We start from the raw sequence: 18,215 nt of genomic DNA, 5'->3' as shown, positions 1-18,215 counted from the left end.
AGAGGCCCAGGCAGGAACCATGGGCAAAGGTCTTGAGGTGGACGTGTCCCTGAACTGGTCAGAAGCCCACTGGGTCTGGAGTGAGGAAGCAAGAGGAGAAGAGTATTAGCTGGGACTGGAGGTAACAGGGGCCACCCTTACAGGGTCTGCAGGCTGGTGTTGATCCTTGGCGTTTGTGAAGCCATCAGGGTTCTAGCAGAGGGAGGACAAGACATGAGTGACCTTGTACCAAACATGATGGAGGGATTTCTTTGGTGGTCCAGTGGTTAAAAATTCACCTTGCAATGCAGAGGACATGGACTCGATCCCTGACCTAGGAAGATCCCAGATGCCAAGGAGCAACTAAGCCCGTGAGCCGCAACTATGGAGCCTGCGCTCTAGAGCCCACTAGCCAAAAGAAGAGAAATCCCTGCTCACTGTAACTAGAGAAAGCCTGAGCGCCACAATGAACACCCAGCACAGTCAAAAATAATTAATAAATTAATTAACTTAAAAAAAAAAAAAAAAACAAGACAAAGGTGGTAGCTGCGGAAAGCCCTCTGTCCACTGGGCTGACTGGGAGAGAGGAAGCAGTAATGACTGCCGAGCAAGATGGACTACGGTGGGTCACAGCAGGACAGGGACCCTCAGGGGCCTTCTGTGGGCCAGACAAGGGCCAGAGACCTGGGTTCACCAGCTCTGTGGCTGAGCTGCTGGATCAGCTTGGATCATTCTGAGCTTTATATGTTCAGCTATGAACTGGAAATAATTCTAGCTCTGTTGTGAAGACCGAAGAAACTGGGCTAACCATTGTAAGGGCCCCAGAGGCTGGGAGACTTCCTGGAGGAGGGCCACTTGAGCCTAAGCCTTAAATGGATAAAGACCTACTGTACAGCACAGGGAACTCTGTTATGTGGCAGCCCAGGTGGGAGGGGAGTTTGGGGGAGAATGGGTACACATGTATATGTATGGCTGAGTCCCTTTGCTGTCCACCTGAATCTATAAGATCTTGTTAATGGGCTATGTGCTTAGTTGCTCAGCCGTGTCCGACTCTTTGTGATCCCATGGACTGTATCCTGCCAGGCTCCTCTGTCCATGGGATTTTCCAGGCAAGGATACTGGAGTGGGTTGTCATTTCCTCCTCCAGGAGATTTTCCTGACCCAGGAATCAAACCTGCATCTCCTGTGTCTCCTGCATTGCAGGCGGATTCTTTACCCACTGAGCCATTGGGGAAGCCCTTAAAAGGCAAATAAAATTCAGCCTGGTAGAGGAAACGTGGGTGAGGATGGCCAGGGCTAGCGGAGGGAGGGGTGCACCCAGGAGGAGGAACTGTGTGAAGCCAAACCTGGGAGGCTGGCCACCGAAGATACTGGGTGTTGAATGAGCTAGGCCCACGGTCTCCGGGGAGTGCGAAGGCTGGAGGGCCCCTCCCTTCCATCTGGCACGGAGGGGTAGTTGTTGCCCCCACCCTCCCCGCAGCAGCTGGCAGAGCCGGGGCTGTGCCTTCTGCGGGTGCCTTTTCCAGCCACCTCTGGGCTCCCCAGGGCCGGCCCCGCCCCTGGGCTGCGCTGGAAGCAGGGGCGGGGCCAGGCGCCCCAGAGCCGCTGGCGGGAGGGCTGGGGAGCAAGCAGGTGGAGGGCTGGCGGCGGCGGGGCTACGGTGGCTCGGCCTGCGGGTCCGGAGCTCCGACTCCCACCTCTCCCCTCCCGGCCCGCCCGCCATGCCTGCCAGCCCTTTGCCTTTACCGGGGCTCCCGCCTGACCAGCCTCCCCTCCCCGTCTGGTTGGGATTTGGGAGCTGAGCCGTCTGGGGCCCTAGGGCCAATGCAGTGCCGGCTCCTCCGGGGCCTGGCCGGAGTCCTTCTCACCCTTCTGTGCATGGGGCTCCTCTCCCTACGGTACCGCTCAAGCCCGTCCCCGCAGCGTGTGCCCGACACCCCCGAGCTGAGCCCGCCAAGCCCTCGGCCCTCCGAGCTGCAGCTCCACGATGTCTTCATCGCAGTCAAGACGACCCAGGCCTTCCACCACTCCCGCCTGGAGCTGCTGCTCAACACGTGGGTCTCCAGGACCAGGGAACAGGTGACAAGCGGGCGATTGCGGGTCCCAGGAGTGGCCCCTGGTCTGAGGGTCACAGAGGCCTTTCTACCGCCGACCTGGGGGTTCTCTGGCGGCCCCACAGGAGAAGCTGCTCTCCCACCTGCCCTGCCTGGACTGTGTTCCCGCTCCTCCTCTCTCCCAGGATGGGGTCCCCTGCGGCTGTGAGTCCCTCACTAGCCCAGGAGCCGGGCACTCCTGACGCCCACTGCTTGGTCTTTTGGGGTCCAGGCTAACCTGGGCTCCTAGGTCCCTTCTAGGGGTCCCTTCATTCCCTGGTTGTTCTGGAGCAGACTTCGTGCCTGCCCACCCTGGCCTTGGGGGCAATGGTGGGTGTTTGGCAGCTGGACAGAGGCCTCTGGGAGGTCCTGACTTTTGACAAGAGCCCTGGCCAGGCTGCCCCCAGGCCAGGCTCTGAGTGCTGTCCTTTGCCCTGGCTGAGGGTTCAGCACAAGGGCTGAGCCCCTGAGGATGGGACGGTCTGGGTGGGGCCTGTTTGGGGAGAGGGGTGAGGGGCATTCTTTCAGAATTCCTGACAGCCCCTGCCGTCATCCTCTGCTGCCAAGGGTGTGCCCCGAGGCAGTGGCATCTCACCTCCTGTGCTCCATTTCCTGTGGGGCAGTTTCTGAGGGATAGATGAAGTGGGTGTGTGCTATGGTGAAAGCAGTGATGAGCGAGAGGCCTGCCGGGCATGTATGGTGGGGATGTGTATGTATGTTCACATGCGTGTATGCTCACACGCATGGAGCCAGTGCCATGACAAGAGGTGTGTGTGTGACGGGGTATGGCTTTCTGGGGAGGCAGCTCTGAGTCCCCTCTGGCTCTTCCAGCCCCATACCCAGTGCCCTCCTCAGGCAAAGTCAGTGATTTGGGGGTGTTGGGAGTCATCTCTAGGCGGGTAGAGGGGCAGATTCGCTTGTGTACGTGTGCACGCGCGCGCGCGCACACACACACACACACACACTGTCCCTACTTTGGCGGCTGGCTCAGTGGGAGGAAGTGACGAGCCTTTGGTGGGGGGGTTGGTGATTGGAGGCTCCTGGAGACCAAGGAGGGGGGAGGTGGTGCCTGGAAGAGGCCAGGGCCCACTGGGGAGGGGGCACCTTTACCCTGATTTCCTGGTCCTGATATCCTGCCACCCTGGATTAACCCTTTCCTTGCTGGAACCCCCAACACCCCCCTCCCCGCCGCCGGACTCTTCCCTGGGACGCTGCGCATCTTCTCATCTTGGGGGAGAGTCTAGTTCCGCTTGCGGAAGCCACCAAGCCTGGCCCTCCCTGCAGACCTTCCTGTTTATGGTGCTGTCTGTGTGTACCCGGGAGCATGGCCTCACGTGGTCGGAGGCCCTTTCCTGTTTCGTCTTGATCGCTAGGATGGTGCCCGTGCTCTGGATGAAGATACTGAGGCCAGAGAGGAGGAAGAGCTTGCCAGCATCACCCCAAAGGCCCAAAGGGCAGAGCTCAGTGGGCCCACCTCTAGGCTGGGGTCCCTCCTTCTCTGCTGAGACTGGGGACCACAGGGCTGCCTGGTCACTTGGGCTTTTAGCCTGAGTGTTTGGGCCTGGCAGGACTAGGCCGGCAGAGGAGAGGCATGCAGACACCCTCTCTGTGCTCTGAGGTCAATCCCAGATGCTAACCAGGCAGCCAGAGGGAGTACCTGCCAACTGCTCGGCATCTAAGGGACAGCATATCGGTGCATTACTCTACTGAACCCTCACAATAACACGAGTGGTAGGTATTGATATTCCCATTTTTCAGAGGGGGAAACTTAAAAATTCCCATTTGTAAGCAGAGGTAGGAGATGTATTCACTCCCACTTCCTCCCACTTCCTCCTCCCCTGTCCCTAGCACAAGGGGCAGACTCTAGAAATCTTGTCCTTTAAGGCAGATCTGAAAAAAAAAGGCAAGACACTCAAACTGAGGAAGAAGAGAAGAGACAGGGAAACCCACTCTCATCACTACATCTGGGCCCCCTTCATTTCCACCCTTTGGCTCATCTCTCCCTGTGACCTTGGCCAAGGCCGTCCCCTTTTCAACCCTTGGTTTCCCCAGCCTCACAGGGCAGGAAGGTATTAGAGCCTCTCTCAGCTCTGCCATCAGGAGCAGGCCTGAGCTGGTTAACTCCAGGGCTGGGCACCAGCTCCAGCTGGTTAAGGGCAGCCGGGTGGCAGGTGGGCCTTTGTGGCAGCGGGCTGGGGCTCATGTGTGGCCTTTGTCCCAGGCACAGGGGGCGGGCTTGGGGGAAGCATGTTTTGAGATGCAGAGGAGCCTTTCTCTTCCTCACATTCCTCAAGGGCAGGGGTGGGGGGAGGAACGAGAGCCCCACATCTCCCCTTCTCTGCAGCAGATGGCCCCCGGCACCCCCTCCCCTGACCCCAGCGGGCTGTCTGTCCTTTTGTTTTCCTGCAAGGTTTTAACCATTGTCAGGATCCCTCCTTGAAACAATCAAATGCAACCCTCTGCTCAGAGAAAACTCTGCCCACTGTTCTGTGCCAACCTCAGAATTCCCGGGGACTGAAACACCAGCCTCATGAGTCCTGCTTAGCCCCCAGACCGTGCTGCGGGGACCCCTCCTTCCCCCTCTCCTCACTAATTCATTCCCAGGCATTCCCTGGCCCATTTGGCCCACACTCCAGACTGGAGAGAGTTCCACTCTCTGGTGACTGTTTGGTGGCACAAGTTTGCCGGAGAGCAGGGCAAGAAAAGTCTGACTTACTTTACAGGCTCCCCCGGGGGCTGTGTTGAAAACAGCCTGGAGAGGAGCAGGACGGAGCAGAGAGAACAGGGAAAAGGTGACTGCAGCAAAGCAGGCAGGAGGTGACAAGGAGGGGATGGACCGTGGGCTGACCGTGGAGGCTGTACCCCAGGGAGAGGGTGTACCCCAAGCAATTTGAAAGTTCAGTCAGTTCAGTTCAGTCACTCAGTTGTGTCCGACTATTTGCGACCCCATGGACTGCAGCATGCTAGGCCTCCCTGTCCATCACCAACTTCCAGAGTTTACTCAAGCTCATATCCATTGAGTCGGTGATGCCATACAACCATCTCATCCTCTGTCTTCCCCTTCTCTTCCTGCCTTCAATCTTTCCCACCATCAGGGTCTTTTCCAATGAGTCAGTTCTTTGCATCAGGTGACCAAAGTACTGGAGTTTCAGCTTAGTCTTTCCAATGAATATTCAGGACTGATTTCCTTTAGGATAGACTGGTTGGATCTCCTTGATGTTCAAGGGAATCTCAAGAGTCTTCTCCAACACCATGGTTCAAAAGCATCAATTCTTCGGTACTTGGCTTTCCTTATGGCCCAACTCTCACATCCATACATGACTACTGGAAAAAGCATAGCTTTGACTAGATAGACCTTTGTTGGCAAAGTAATGTCTCTGCTTTTTAATATGCTGTCTAGGTTGGTCATAACTTTTCTTCCAAGGAGCAAGCGTCTTTTAATTTCATGGCTGCAGTCACCATCTGCAGTGATTTTGGAGCCCCCAAAAATAAAGTCTGACACTGTTTCCACTGTTTCCCCATCTATTTGCCATGAAGTGATGGGACCAGACGCCATGATCTTTGTTTTCTGAATGTTGAGTTTTAAGCCAACTTTTTCAATCTCCTCTTTCACTTTCATCAAGAGGCTCTTTAGTTCTTTAGTTTGAAAGTTGGGTGGATAAAATTTGCTGACAGACTGGATGTGGGTGTGAGAGAAAGAGAGGAGGCATGGTCACCCCCAAATGTTGGGTCCCAGTAAGATAGGGTAGAGGGAGAGAAGCCCAGGTCTGGGGGTGCTCAGGTGCTCAGTGTCCTCAGGCTGGGTCTGAGTACCTGCTGGGTGGGGCTCCTGGGGGGAAGTCTGGCTGCGCTGGGAGCTGAGAGTGGGGAGAGGTCCTTACCTCTTGCCAACCACACAGCTTTGCTTCATCACCTAGCCTTCATTTTGCCATCTGCAAATCACAACGCCTGTCTGGAGGGTCAGTGAAGTCATGAGGGATCAGACGTGTGAAAGCTGTGGGTGGGGTGCCTCTTCAGTCTGGGAGGTGTGTGAGGGCCCTAACACTTGCACAGGGAGTTTGGGTGACTATGAAAGTTGTGACTATCTCCCCAAGTGGTTCAGTGTCCCAGCATGTGCATCTGTCTACTGACACACACGTGTATTCGTGACTGTGGAGTGGCCAAGTGGAACTGTGATGTGTGTATGGTTGAAGAAGGTGTGATTCTACCAAGGGTGTGCGACTCTGGTCTGGTGGGTGTTGGTCTGTAAGGGGGCTGAATGTGAGACTGATGGGCTGATGTACAATTCGAAGCTGTGTGTCTACAAAAGCTGGGTTGTGTGTGTTGTATGGGGGAGGGGGTTGGGTAGCTGAGAAAGTCCTCTTGTCCTAAAGGAGTGTGTGACTGTGACAGGAGTGTATTTCCATCACTGAAAGAGGACAGAGGTCTGCTGTGTGTGTATCCACCTGAACTTGGCTGTGGGCTGACCCGGGACTCTCCTTGGCTGACCCCTACCCTGCCTCTTTTCTCATTCCTAGACGTTCATCTTCACTGACAGCCCGGATGAAGGCCTCCAGGAGAGACTGGGTAACTCGGGGTGGGATGGGAACCCCTCAGTTGTTGTCAGGGAAAGCTGGGGTGGCTGCCTGGGGGTCTCCAGGAAACACGACTGTCTACCCTTGGTGCACAGGGATTCCCCCTTTGCCCAGGAGGGGAGCAGGAGTCTCCCCTGGAGACGGTAAGGCCGTGAACACCTGGGTCCCAGCTCAGCGTGCTGTCCATTAGTTTCAGGATTCTGGGCAGGCCAGCCCTCCCTGACTTGTTTCCCCTGTGTAAAATGGGAGTGGGTGGACTGCTCCAGGCTCTCTGAGGCCCTGCCTTGCTCTGCTTCTCACACTGTGCAGGGCTGTGGGGAAGAGCTGGGCTGACTTGTCCTTACTTCTCCAGGGTCCCACCTTGTGGTCACCAACTGCTCTGCGGAGCACAGCCACCCTGCCCTGTCCTGCAAGATGGCTGCTGAATTTGATGCCTTCTTGGCCAGTGGGCTGAGGTGAGTCTACCTTGGTCTTCACCTTGGTCTTAGGGGGCAGGCGTGACCTTTGCCTCAGGCTACTCAAGACATCCCATGTCTAAATGGGATGTCTTGTCAAAAAAGTAAAGTTCTGGATCCTGTGAATTGAATCACATGTAGGGCCTTCTGGGATCTGTCTCTGGTCAGACCATCTGCGTTCAAATCCTGCCATTCTGGCTGTGTGACCTAGGGCAAGTGCCTTAACCTGCCTGAGTCTTGGTTCCCACCTGAGGAATGGGCACAACTTCCTCATGAGCTTACAGGAGATGCTGCTGGCACAAGGCTAGGCCTTAAGTGTTAAGCCCACTCCAGCCCATATCTGTTTGTTGACTGATTGTGAGGGTGCAGGGAGGGGGAGTCTGGTTGACAGGCAGCTCTTGGGAACCCCGTTCAAGTTCAAGGTCCCCCATTCCATCCCCATAGATGGTTCTGCCATGTGGACGATGACAACTATCTGAACCCGAGGGCGCTGCTGAAGTTGCTGAAAACCTTCCCCCAGACCCGCGACGTCTATGTAGGCCGGCCTAGCCTGAATCGGCCAATTCACGCTTCGGAGCCGCAACCTCACAACCGCACAGTGGGTCCCTCGCTGCCTCCTTTGTGAACTGGCCGCTGGGTGGCGGGGCAGGGCCCTTCGGGGGCGGAGTCGGGGCGGGGCCCTGAAGGGGCGGGGTCCTGCAGGGGGCGGGTGGATTTTCTGGGTTTCAGAATTGCCTGCATCACTGTGTATCTCTGGGCTGGTGGCTTCTCCTCTGATACGGTCTCCTTCTTTATGAGACCGAGAAAGGAGAGAGAGAGGAGATTGACATAATGCAAGGAAAGCAAAGACTGGCACCGAGTAGGGCCTCAATTACTGAGGAGCAGTGGCTTGTCCTTGTCATACCGTGAGCATGGTGGGGTGAGCTGAGGTCTCCAGGCTCCACAATCAGGCTTCTAGCCACCTGGTATCACCATGTAGTTGGACGGATTGTTAAAATGCTGAATCTGTTGGGCCAGGTGGCAAATTGCGGCTGCCGGGAGCCCCTGAACTCTCCCTTCCCCTAGACAGCTTTCCTCTCTTCAGATTTCACTAATCACCCACAGAGGTATTGGCACCTGGCACAAGAGGGTCCCCAGCACCCGCTTCAGCTCCAGACCTGAATGGACAGATTTAGGTTGCCAGATTTAGGAAGCAAATAAACAAAACCCCAGGGTATTCATTAAATTTGACTTTTGGAGAAATAAGAATTTTTTAGTATACGTATATCGCATGTTTTTCCCCCTGTCCCCAGAACCCACCTGGATTCCGGTGTTGGGGTGACCCAGGCCCCTAGGGCACCCTTGGCCCCCATGAACAGGAAAGCCATGGGTCCCCCTCTCTAGAGGCAATGTCTGGAGCGGGAGCTGTGCCCACTATGGGGCTTTCTCCCTCTCAGGGTCACCATCTGCTTCTCGAGGGAAACCAAGAGCAGGAAACACAAAACCTTAATTATCTGCAGCTCATCAGCCTCTGAGCCCTAATTAAATCCTTCTGGGCACCACCTGAGGGGTGGTGTGCATGAGCAAGCGGATGCCAGATGAGCCGAGGGGTCCCCCAGGTTCCCATACCACCTCTCCCTGACCTAAAGATTTGAGAGCTTGGCTCTGAAACCTAACTCCCAGAGCTCATTCCCTAGCCCCGCTCCCTCCTGGCTTTGTGACATTGACTGAAGTCATCTTGCCTCTCTGTGCCTCAGTTTCCTCATCTGTAAAATCAGTGAAAACAGTCACTACCTCATAGAGCAGTTGTGAGCAAAAGAATTAAATGAGGTCACCTATTCAAGGGCCAGGATCTCCTGGAGAAGGAAATGGCAACCCACTCCCGTATTCTTGCCTGGAGAGTCCCATGGTCAGAGGAGCTTGGTGGGCTACAGTCCATGCGGTTGCAAAGAGTCAGACATGACTGAGCGACTAAGCACACAAATATTCAAGGGCTTGGAATGCGATCTGGCACATGGTAGATACTAGTGAGTGTTTTCCACCAGTACCCGATTCAGCTCCATGGGATTCTGAAGAGTCAGACATGACTTGGCGGCTGAGCACGAGCACCTGACTCAGCCCAGCCTCACCTCTGAGCAGTGTTTTTCCTGTGCTGGGCACAAGACCCTGCTGGACACACCCACTCCTCAAGCCCACAATGTGCACCAATGCCCTCCTTGTCAGACACCCCACCAGCAGGATCCTAGGACTGCTCCAGAGTGTCCTGGCCAGTTCAGAATGTGGGTGTCCCCCCAGGGTAGGATGGCAAAGGGGGAAGGAGGTTTGGCTTGGGGTCAGTCCCAGCTCTGGGACCTTGGCAGGTGACCTCAGTTCTGTGTACCTCAGTCACCTGATCTGTAGCAAAGGGCTTGACATGGTCAGTGCTTGGGGCTAGGCGCTCACATGATCACTGCTGATGTTACTGTGGTTCTCTGGGAGTGGAAGCCCTGCTCTCATTAATTCATTAAACAAGCGTTTATTGGGCACCTCCTGTGTATTAGGTCCCAAAGAACCCATTCATTCTGCCTAGTTGAAGCCTGACTTCTCTCTAAGAGGGAAGAGTCTCCAGAAGTAAACTCGTAGAGATCTCGGAGGAGGAAGACACTTCTGGGCCCGGAGAACCATCGGATTTCAGAACTGGAGCCAATGTTGTGCTCACAGGTGACATATCTGAGGTCCAGAGAGGGGCAGGAACTCTTTGAAGGTTATACAGCTGTACAGTGGAGGGGGGAGCTCAGTGTCAGACTTTCCAACTTCCCATCCAGCGCTCTTCTCACTGCTGAATCATGGGAGATAACCCAAGCCAATGCAACACACATCAGTGAAGCATCAACTGTGGACCTGGGAGAAGGTAACCTTAGGGCGCTTTGACTAAAAGATGGTACAGTTGAAAAGGTACAGGATTTCTCAAAAGCCTTGAAGAAATTCCTGGGTGAATTCACAGGTCCTCACAGAGGAGGTAGAAGAGATCTTGGGCCATGGTGATGCTAGGCAAGGGCTGAAAACGGTTTACACTCTAAAAGGGTGGTATTGGTTTGGATGTCAAGGGCTTTACAAGCTGATCGATAAACCCACTAGTGTTTACCATGTGCCGGATCCCATTCCAAGCCCTTGAATGTTTGCCTGCCCTTCTCTTTTTCCTTCATGGGCATAATTTAAGGTTATAACAAGACTCTGCATGCATGCTAAATTGCTTCAGTCATGTCCAACTCTCTGTGACCCTATGGACTTTAGCCCACCAGTCTCCTCGGTTCATGGGATTTTCCAGGCAAGAATACTGGAGTGGTTTGCCATGTTCTCCTAGGGGATTTTCCCATCCCAGGAATCAAATCTGTGTGTCTTATGTGTCCTGCATGGGCAGGTGGATTCTTTACCACTAGCGCAATCTGAGAAGCCTCATAGCAAGACTCTAGAAAGATGTGAAATATAAAGCTTCTGAGCCATGTTGGTTGTGAGTAAGGGGAGGCCTGGCTGTTGCCCCCACCCCTAGGCTCACCCTACACTTTGGCTTTCCCCATCTTCCCCCACAGAAGCTGGTACAGTTCTGGTTTGCCACCGGGGGAGCTGGCTTCTGCATCAACCGCAAACTGGCTTTGAAGATGGCCCCCTGGGCCAGGTAAGCAGAGACCTACAGGAAGATGGGGGAGGTAGAGGTGTGCAGAGAGGAGGGATCGGCTGGTGTGTGGGTGGGGTGTTTGTAGCAGAAGGGGCTTGAGAGTGAGCTCAGGAGACACTACCTCTCATTCCCACTGCATCAGAGTTACACAGTTAGTGGTGAGCAAGTCACCTGTTACCTTGCCCTTGGGGGTACACTGCTTAGTACACTCTGCTACACACAGGCAAGATGTGTAATCTCTAAGAGCCTCAGTGCCCCGTCTGTAAAATGGACCTGATAATACAGTGGCCAGTGGTTATTGTAAGGGTTAAATGAGAAAGTGCCTGGGCTGGCACCTGGTAGGAGCCCAGTCAATATTAGGTTCCGTTTTCAGCCCTCTTCTGACCAATCACTGTCACAAGGGAGGTGAAGGCCAAGTGGAGGAACACTCAGAGGAGGGAGTACGGCCTTCTACATAGGGAGAGGAGGGAAGGCTTCCTGGAAGAGGTGGCATTCGAGCTGGAATGGTCCTAGAAGAGTGGTGCCAGACTGAGGGGGATTGTGAGAGTAGTGGAAGCCCTCGGTACTGGGTAGGAGTACTGGTATTCTAGAGAGGGCATGACAAAGGTCTCTTGAGGTCTGCTGGGTAGTCTGTTACTGTTATTAACAGCCACATCGGTGTCACCACCTTGAATTGAGGGTTGACTCTGAGCCAGGCCTGTACTTTGCTAAGATTATCACAGCCCCCAGGGAGGAAGGGGGCGTTGGCCTTATTTCTACTTGGCTGAGAAAACTAAGTTGCTGAGAGGTTAAGTAAGTGATTGGTTCAAGGTCACCCAGGCCCAAGGTCTCTCAGCTGCTGGGTTTGGCTCTAGGGCCTGCGTGATATGCCTCTGCAGCAACCTGCCCTGCCCTGCCCTGCCCTGGATAGGGGTGCCCTCAGGAGGTAGTTTGTGTCCTGACTGGAAGCAGGAATGCTGTCCTAAGGTCTGTTGATAGCAGGTGTATACACATGACCAGGGGTCTCCCTGTGACCCGGATACCCCATCTAGGCTTCTGTCCCCCTCTATAGTACATTTGTGTGAATTAGAAAAAAGTACCCGCTCTGGGCAGTGCGGCCCCCGGGCACAGCCTGGGGAAGGTGACAAAGGATGGGATTCTGTACCTGCTCGACCCCTTTCTCAGGCATCTTGTGCAGTGGAGCAAGCTGCCCAGCCTGGTCTCTAGGGCGTTCATGGGGTGCACAGTCAGTTGATGCCCTTGCCAGGAACACTGCTCCTCCCCCGCTTGGCACCTGGCTGACTGCAGATCATCCTGTAAGACTCTGTTTAGAATCTGCCACTGCCATGATTAAATAAAGAGCAAAACAAAAGGCTGCCACCTCCTCTGGGAATCTGCTTTGCCCTCCCTGTGTCCCCAGGCCTCGTGCTTTCCTCTAAGCACTAGTCCTCATTTGCAATGACCTGCTCATGTCTCCCTCCAGCACGGAGGCTGCTGTTGAGGGCAGGAAGCAGTTCTTTCCCATCTCTGTGTCCTCAGCTTCTGTGTCATCAGTGGCTGGCACCAGGTAGATGTTCAAACTCAAAAATGAATGAATGAGTGGATGAATGAATGAAAAGAAAGAGAGAAAAGGAAAGGATACATTTATAAAAGGCTTCATCTCACCATTTCGCCACTTAATCCTCACAACAGCTCTGGCTATTATCATGCCCATTTTACAGAAGAGAAAACTGAAGCTCTCCGAGGTTTATAACTTGCATGAGGCTACACAGTATGCAAGGGGCAGATGCTAGAGCTGCACTCTTCTCTTCCAGCTGGCTGTGGTGGAGGGAGGGTTTTCTGGGAGACAGGAAGGGCTCTAGGTGTCAAGGGCCTTAGGCCAGTGGCTGCAGCATGGCTCTGTCCTTCAGTGGCTCCCACTTCATGGACACATCTGCCCTCATCCGGCTGCCTGATGACTGCACCGTGGGCTACATCGTTGAGTGCAAGCTGGGTGGTCACCTGCAGTCCTGTCCCCTCTTCCACTCCCACCTGGAGACCCTGCAGCTGCTGGAGGCTGCCCAGCTCCCGGAGCAGGTGAGCCAGCCATGGGGCAGGTGGCAATGGGGGAGGTGTTTGTGTGTGTGTGGGCTCTCTCCTTTAATGGGGAAACTGAGTCCCAGCGTGGCAAAGGACCCCCTTAAGGGCACGCAGTGACTCAGTGCTCTCCACCTCTGACCCTTAAGGGTTGGCATTTGTGGTGCTAATGTTCTTTGATCTGGTTCCCAAATGCCAGCTGGAGGGACCTGCACAGATGAGAGAAAGCTCATCTTGAGATTCAAACCAGGCCCCTGAACACTGCATCCATCCTTACCACACCCTCTGAAGGGGCCAGTCCTGCACTTTCAACGGCCTCCTCCTTCATCAGAGCCTACCTGGCCACTGCTTACTGCTTTTCCTTCCCACACAGGTGTTACTGGGAAAGACCAGGTCTTCAGTAGGGATGACCCATGTGTAATGTCAGGCTGGGGGAAGGGTGGGTGCCCCTCCCATCACCTGGCAGATAGTGACTCTGCTGAGGTCCAGCTGCCTCTGCCTTGCAGATACTGCCCTCCAACTCATGGGTGTCCAGTCCCATAGGGGGTCCTGGCTGGGAAGGCCCCCAGGGAGGTTCTGTCTCATGGTATGAGTCAGAGCCCTTTTAGCTGCAAAGGACAGAAAGGCAATAGACTAATTAAACAGAAAAGGACATTTATGGGTCTGTGTACCTGAGAAGGTGAGGGTGTGGATGACTTGCTAGATCTGGTGAGATCTGGGTGCTCAGATCCCATCCCCTCTCTCGTGTGTCCTCCCCTATGCTGGCCTCATTCTCAGGCAGGCTCGCTACTTGCGCTGGCAAGATGGCAGCCCCACCCCACCAGTGAGAAGAGAGCTCCTCCTGTCAGACCGCAGGGCTGGTGCTTATTGGTCACATGGCTCACTTGGGTCACATGACCTGTTTCCTACCAGAGCCTAGAGCTAGTGTTGATTGACCAGACCTACAATTGGGGTGCAGATTGGTCCCATTAGGACCACAGCCAGGAAAGAGGGGCAGATTTTGGACAGGCAAAACCAGGGTGTTCCCTAAAGTTTGGGGTTTGAGCCCCTGCTGTGCCAGACACCACACTGGGGGCCTTATCTTTTTTAACTCTCTGGTTCCTCATAACATTCATAGGGGATGGAGCTTAACAGTGTTCCCATTCTACAGATGGAGAAACTGAGGCCCAGAGAGTGGAACTAACTGTGGCTAGTTCAGGACAGAGAGGGACTTGAACCCTGGTGGGTGGCCCCCAAATCCACAGTCTTTAATCACTGTGCTTGACTGCCTTTTGACTGGAGTCATCATCCGCAGCCTCATTGCTTGTGGAATGAGCTGAGGGATTGCTAAGGCCCTAGAGTAGGTCTCAGGAAACTTCCATCCAGGTGTGCAACTTCCTGGAAAGGCACCTTCCCCTCTTGAGCCTCAGTTTCCCAATCTGTAGATGAGGGGATCATTCCAGCCTCTTTAGTAAATGGGACTGTTGGGGGCACCAATGGGATTATGGGAGAATGGGAGGGGATGGGCCCCCCAGTGAAACACCCATTACTGATGGTGGAATTTCAGGTGCAGAGACAGGCTTTCTGTGCCACTGAAAATGTCTTAGGCACCTTCTATGTTTCTACCAAAATGCTGCCCCCTTGTGGGGTCCCTGGTGAGACACTCCTCCCCACTGCCCCGCCCTGCTTCATTGCCTTCTCTACTTCTTTCTGCGCAGGTCACCCTTAGCTACGGCGTCTTTGAGGGGAAACTCAATGTCATTAAGCTCCATGGCCCCTTCTCGCCTGAGGAGGACCCCTCCAGGTGGGTCTGCGGGCTGAAACTGTAGGGTGGGAGGACTGCGGCCTGAGGGCAGGGATAGAAAGACACGGGAACCAGGAGGGAGGGAAGTGAGAGAGGCTAGTAGCTGATAGCATGGAGCTGGGAGTGGATTTCAGTCCCTGCTCTGTCATTGGCTTACTGTGTGACCTTGGGCAGGTGCCTGCCTTGCCTCTCTGTACCTTAGTCGCCCCATTTGTAGCACAAGGAGGCTGGGCATCAAGGATCTGAAGGGGATCTCCCAGGCCTGATCCTCTGGGATTCTTCAGTAACCTCTAGAAGACTGAACTGTGTTCACTGAGCAAAGGAGATGCTCTCATGGAGAAACTCCAGGCACTCATTGGAGAAACTCCACACCTAGGGAAATTAAAAAATTTTTTCTTAGGCTCTTCATTTCTTGGATGATACTTTTCCATGGACAAAGGGTTGGAATGAGGGATAAAATGCCACCTAGACACCTCCAGTTCTCCCTGCAAACACACCCCGGGGAGATTAGGGCTACTCAGCTCAGCCCCCTCCATCCCACGCCCAGCCCCGATTGCTGTGGAGCCGTTTAGAGCCTGGCCTGTGACATATTGTGGCAGGAGAGTAAGACCTACTCAAGGAAGTAAAAGAAGCCAGTGTGACTGGAACATGGGAGAAAAGAGGAGAGTGGCATCAGATTGATTTGGGGAGGTGGCATCCCCCCCATCCCCTGGGCCTTCTAGGCTCTGTCCAGACTTTGGACCTACCTGAAGTGCGTAACCCATAAGGGAGCACGCACTCTTGCCCCTGAAATCCTGCAGAGCCATCTGTTTGGAGGCAGAGGTCTCACCACTGTCCCAAGGCTGCTGGGCCCAGGACTGTGTTGAACAAGTTGGACGTTGCAAGGAGACAGAATCTGGCTCAATACGAAATTGAAAGAAAACTCAAGTTTCAAAAGGAAAAGAGCTGCTTTCTAATGGAGTGAGCTTCTCATCAGTAGAAGTGTGCAAGCTATGGCTGTATGTCAAGAGATTTAAAACTTGGTGTTAAATTCTCTCAAAGCCTAAAGATTCTAGAATCCACAGGTTCCTGCTTGATGGGGACTCAGGTCACTCAGAGGCTATGGCCTCAGCTCTTCATGGTTTCTCTGGCTTTTGAAGTCTTTACCCATCAGTGGTTCTCAACCAGGGACCATTTTGCACCCCTGCCAAGAGACACTTGGTAGTGTGTGGGGACATTTTTGATTGTTAAGACTCAGCGAGGACTTCCCTGTGGATCCAGTGGCTAAGACTCTGCACTCTCAGTGCAGGGGGCCCAGGTTTGATCCCTGGTCAGGGATCTAGATCTCACATGCTGCTACTAAAAATCCTGCATGTTGCAATGAAGATAGAAGGTCCTGAGTGCCACAGCTGAGACCCAGCACAGCCAAATAAATAAATTAGATAAATAAATATTAAAAAAAAAAAATTTCAGAGGATACTGCTGGCATCTGGCGAGCGAAGTACAGGGCTGCTGCTAAGCACCCGCAGTGCCCAGGACAGTCCCCACAACAGAATTATATCTGGCTCCTAATATTCACAACGTGCCAAGGTGGAAAAACCTTGCTCCAAACCATCTCTGTGACATGCTCCCCCGGGAACCCGTGGGGGTGACTGTCTTGTCCATTTCTGGTCTCTCCACAGGTTTCACTCCCTCCATTGTCTCCTCTACCCGGATACTCCCTGGTGCCCGCAGCTGGTGGCCTGATGAACCCTGAACCTCTGGGCAAAGAGTGGGCTGAGGCTCTCTGGTTGTCCTTAGCCTCCCAGGCAGCCTTGAGGGCTCGTAGCAGGTCTTGTGTGTGTGTAGGGGGGCAGTCCCTGGCATGACCTCTGAGAGATGAGCAAGCCCAGGATTGGATGATGACTGGTGCTGAATGCATCTCAAGCCCCTGGGAGGTGTGTTGCACAGCCCAGGATTGGGGGCACCAAGTAAGGGCCAGAGAGGCCTCAATGGCTGGGCCTCCATGGGTCCTGGGTGGCTGAACTGAATGAAGATGGAGGGTCCTTAAGCTACTTGGGCTCAGGAATCCTAACCCTTCAGAGAATTACCTAGGCCCCTGAGTGTGCAGAGCCCGCAGCTCTGGTCTCTCAGTTCCTCTCCTGGGATCAAGCACTGGGCCACTTACTCCTGACTTCCTTGGCTGGATCCTCAAGCACTGAGGGGACCCAAGTGCAAGAAGGTCAGAATCCAGAGTCTGTGGCAGATAATGTTGTTGCTGACCAGTCTCCAGCCCCTGCTCCCCACCTGATGTTGTTTGGAGCATCAGCATGTCCAGACCCAGATGATGAATCAGAATGGATCCCAGCCCATCATGATGTTCCTGTTGCTCACTTTCCCAGCTTCCCTTGCTATTAGGAGCTACTATATGGCCAAGCTATGGCCAGAGCCAGATCTCTGTCTGTTAGTGAGAATTAAGCAAAGCCAATAGAGAGGCTTCTGGGGAAGGTTTTGTAGCCCTATACCCCATCTTCCTACTGCAAATGTGGGTGTGATGTCTGGATCTAGGGCAGCCACCTTGCTGCCATGAAGGGAATGCCAAGACAATCATTTCCACAGCTGTCCCTTCCAACATCTGGTTCTGTAAGAAGATTAAACCCTTATTTGTTTAAGCCTTGCTTGGTTCAGTTTTCTGTTACATGCAGTCAAAGTCATTCCTGAGCAGGACGGGAGGATCTTTCATCTGTCTGTCTCAGATGTTGATTTGGGGTCTCCGAGCTAGACAGCCCTGCCCTGCTCTTGCTGGCTGTGTGACCTGGGGGAATCTGCTTGGCCTCTCTGGCTTGTTTGCTCATTTTATAGATGAGAAAAGGAGTACTTACTTCACGAGTTGTAAGTGAAATGATGCAGGATTTGTAAAGGGCACAGCACAGAGTCTGGTATGGAGAAAGGAACGGTCCCGTGAACAGTGATGGCTGGTAGTGTGTGCTGTGTCGTGGTGTGCTAGGATGTATAAGGGTGGGCCCATGCACCCTTCTATGCTTGTCTGTGCCTAACGATGTATGTGAGATGCACAGATGTGTGTGTGCCTCTGTCACACCTCTGTGTGAGTGATATGCATGTGAGTGAATATATGTGTGTCATGAGGTGCTGGTTTACTGAGGACAATACTTGCTTTTTATCTGCCTTCAGGGCCTGGGTTGAGGTGGCTAGAGAATCAGGGAAGGCAGAATGGAGCTGAGGGATTCAGCCTCTGCTATCAGATAAAGGGGCACTTTGACAGCCCAGGTAGGAGCTAGGTAAAGGTAAGTGTCCCAGAGAATTTGCATGACTGAATGAAAGTGATCATGGTGAAATTTCAGGCCTGGTGGTGTCTGTGGGGAGGGCTAGGAAGAGGATGTGTTTGCTCGCAGCCTGCATCATGCTCAGAGATGTTAGGGGATTGGGGGTCACAGTGGAGCTCAGGGCAGTGGGGAGGAGGGAGCAGAGGTCCAGAGGGACAGAGGGGCTTTGATCCAGGCAGCCAGGGCTGGGGGCTTCTTTGAGGCATGTCCTCCAGCCCTCGAAGGACCTTGTCCCTGCTGCAACTCTGTCTGGGCCGATGGAACCGCCGAATACTGGAGCCTTGGCCCCTTCTTTTCCAAGGAGGAGTCTGAACTCGAGAGGAGCCGCCCTGTGCTTGTT

The 18,215-nt window shown here is 54.0% G+C and overlaps 1 protein-coding gene across 1 annotated transcript; it reads left to right on the top strand.

Annotated features, from left to right (window-relative positions):
• The first annotated feature begins 1,577 nt into the window (after positions 1 to 1,577).
• On the top strand, positions 1,578 to 17,203 carry MFNG (MFNG O-fucosylpeptide 3-beta-N-acetylglucosaminyltransferase). The gene is made up of 8 exons (XM_086404036.1): positions 1,578 to 2,058; positions 6,590 to 6,638; positions 6,999 to 7,101; positions 7,546 to 7,699; positions 10,650 to 10,735; positions 12,625 to 12,790; positions 14,488 to 14,573; positions 16,235 to 17,203. The coding sequence occupies exons 1-8, from the start codon at positions 1,804 to 1,806 to the stop codon at positions 16,296 to 16,298; spliced, it is 963 nt and encodes a 320-aa protein (XP_086260162.1). The 5' UTR covers positions 1,578 to 1,803; the 3' UTR covers positions 16,299 to 17,203.
• The last annotated feature ends 1,012 nt before the right edge of the window (positions 17,204 to 18,215 follow it).

The sequence above is a fragment of the Bos grunniens genome, chromosome 5 (genome assembly GCF_055505025.1).
Source record: "Bos grunniens cultivar Pamir isolate PY7600 chromosome 5, Bosgru_T2T1.0, whole genome shotgun sequence".
NCBI lineage: Eukaryota > Metazoa > Chordata > Mammalia > Artiodactyla > Bovidae > Bos > Bos grunniens.
Note: the sequence above shows the minus strand (reverse complement) of the source record. Positions and strands in the feature narration are given on the sequence as shown.

Excerpts from the sequence above, each read along its gene's own strand:
- MFNG (XM_086404036.1), top strand. The coding sequence starts at position 1,804 with ATGCAGTGCCGGCTCCTCCGGGGCCTGGCCGGAGTCCTTCTCACCCTT. Across the intron at positions 2,059-6,589 it reads TCTCCAGGACCAGGGAACAG|ACGTTCATCTTCACTGACAG; the intron begins GTGACAAGCGGG and ends TCTCATTCCTAG. Across the intron at positions 7,102-7,545 it reads TTCTTGGCCAGTGGGCTGAG|ATGGTTCTGCCATGTGGACG; the intron begins GTGAGTCTACCT and ends CCATCCCCATAG.